This window comes from Tupaia chinensis, unplaced genomic scaffold (genome assembly GCF_000334495.1).
Source record: "Tupaia chinensis unplaced genomic scaffold, TupChi_1.0 Scaffold000539_1, whole genome shotgun sequence".
Lineage (NCBI taxonomy): Eukaryota > Metazoa > Chordata > Mammalia > Scandentia > Tupaiidae > Tupaia > Tupaia belangeri.
Window position 1 is genome coordinate 1,999,125 of NW_006160052.1, and position 1,733 is coordinate 2,000,857.

The 1,733-nt window shown below is 68.0% G+C and overlaps 1 protein-coding gene across 1 annotated transcript in view; it reads right to left on the minus strand.

Annotated features, from left to right (window-relative positions):
• The window catches only part of SLIT1 (slit guidance ligand 1), a 227,696-nt gene that overhangs the window by 79,129 nt on the left and 146,834 nt on the right, over positions 1 to 1,733 (minus strand). Inside the window, exon 11 of the mRNA XM_006157398.1 lies at positions 989 to 1,060. Coding sequence (XP_006157460.1) covers positions 989 to 1,060 — 72 coding nt within the window. The remainder of the gene's footprint in view (positions 1 to 988; positions 1,061 to 1,733) is intronic.

A 1,733-nucleotide genomic window follows, 5' to 3' on the forward strand; every position in this document is an offset into this window, starting at 1 on the left:
ATGGACACCCCCACAGACAGGTGTCTCATTTGTCACCCTGCGACTACCATGTTCCCAGGAGGAGGGGTGTGTCCACTGCTCAGGAAAGAGCCCCCCCACACATACAGGCTGCCTGCGGGGTCCAGCCCCCTCAGCCAGGACAGTGGACCTGTGCCAGGAAAGCCCCCCACACAGGCTGCCTGTGGGGTCCAGCCCCCTTAGCCAGGATAGTGAACCTGCGCCAGGCGCCCTGCGCAGCTGGGCAGGGTGTGCACTGCAACCTCAGGGACCATTCGTGGCCAGCCACCCCTCGCCCCAGAAGAGGGTGAGCACAGGGTCCAGAGTGGGTGGCCCTGCACTCCAGGGGAGATCTCCGGGGTCCACCTGCCCACCTCTAACCTGCGCCCACCACCCAGTGCTGCCAAGTAACGGGGAGACATGGCTCCGAGGAAAACCCACCCCCTCACCATGAGGAGCCGGCCCAGCTGCAGGGCAGCCGGATGCCCTGTGTGGACAAGTGCAGGGAGACCTCGGGGGGCGAGGGCTTGGTGAAGCAGGGGTGCAAGCGAGGGCCCCTGGGAGCACGCCACACAGCACTGGGCTGTGTTTTCTGCACACAGACCCTGCGGACCCTGCAGGGAGGGGAATGCCGGATAGAGGCGGAGAACGCCACCCTCACACCGCCCACATCTTGGGGAAAAGATGGCAAGGTGGCAGGTGTCACTAGTGGGGCTGGTGGTCACCACCCTTGTAGGGGAGACAGCAAGGCTCAGGAGTGGGGGGCCATGGCTGCTGTGGGTGGTGGGCAGGGGGGCAGACAGCAGCTGCCGAGAACACTGGGAAGTCCCGCCATGGGGGCTGAGCTCGGCATGCGCTCGGCCTCTCTTTCCTTGTCTGCTCCCAGGTGACTGGGCCTGTTCCTCCTCCAGCACTCCCGGAGCACTCCGGGCCCTGCCAGCCCCCTCCAGGGTGCCTTGGACCTCCGGGGAGCTGAGGTGCTGCTACTCACAGCGAGTTGAGGGAGCGGAGGCCCTGGAAGGCGTCGGGCGCGATCTCTGCGATCTGGTTGTTGCTCAGGTCTCTGCAAGGGGTCGGGGGTCAGAGGGGGAGCTGGCTTCCCGGCAGATGCCCCTCCTGCCTCCCAGACACCCTGAGGGAGAGGTTTCACTCTTCCCCCCCAGATGGGAGCGCCCGCCCTGCCCTCCGTTCCCCCATGGGCCACTCTTCCCCGGTGCCCCTGAGCTGCGTGAGGCCCTCCGGCTGGGGAGGTACTGGCGGGCTGCCCCTGCACCCCCGTCTTGTCAGGCTTCCTCCCATCGCACTCAGGATGAAAACGAGGGCGACAAGCAGCCCCGGTCCCATGCCAGACTTGGGCTCAGCACCCCATCAGGCCTCAGGACAGCCCTGCGAGGGGGCCTCCCCGCCCCATCAAAGAGGCGCAGCCCGAGGGGTGCGAAGGCCGGGAGGCTGAGGGGTGCCAGCCGTGGGCCCTGAGTCGGGAGCCTAGCCAGCAGGGCTGGGGTGTGCCAGCCGTGGGCCCCGAGTCGGGAGCCCACCCAGCAGTGGCCACTCACATCCTGCGCAGCTTCCTGTAGGGTGAGAAGGCTCCCGGGGCCCCCGACTTGACCCCGTTGAGCTCCAGGCGGCTGCAGGAGGGCAGAGCGGAGGCCGTCACCCGCCAGGCTCACCACCCAGAGCCAGCCCTGGGCCCGCCCACCCCGGCCTTCCGAAGGGGAGCTCTGGGGTGCGCCCAG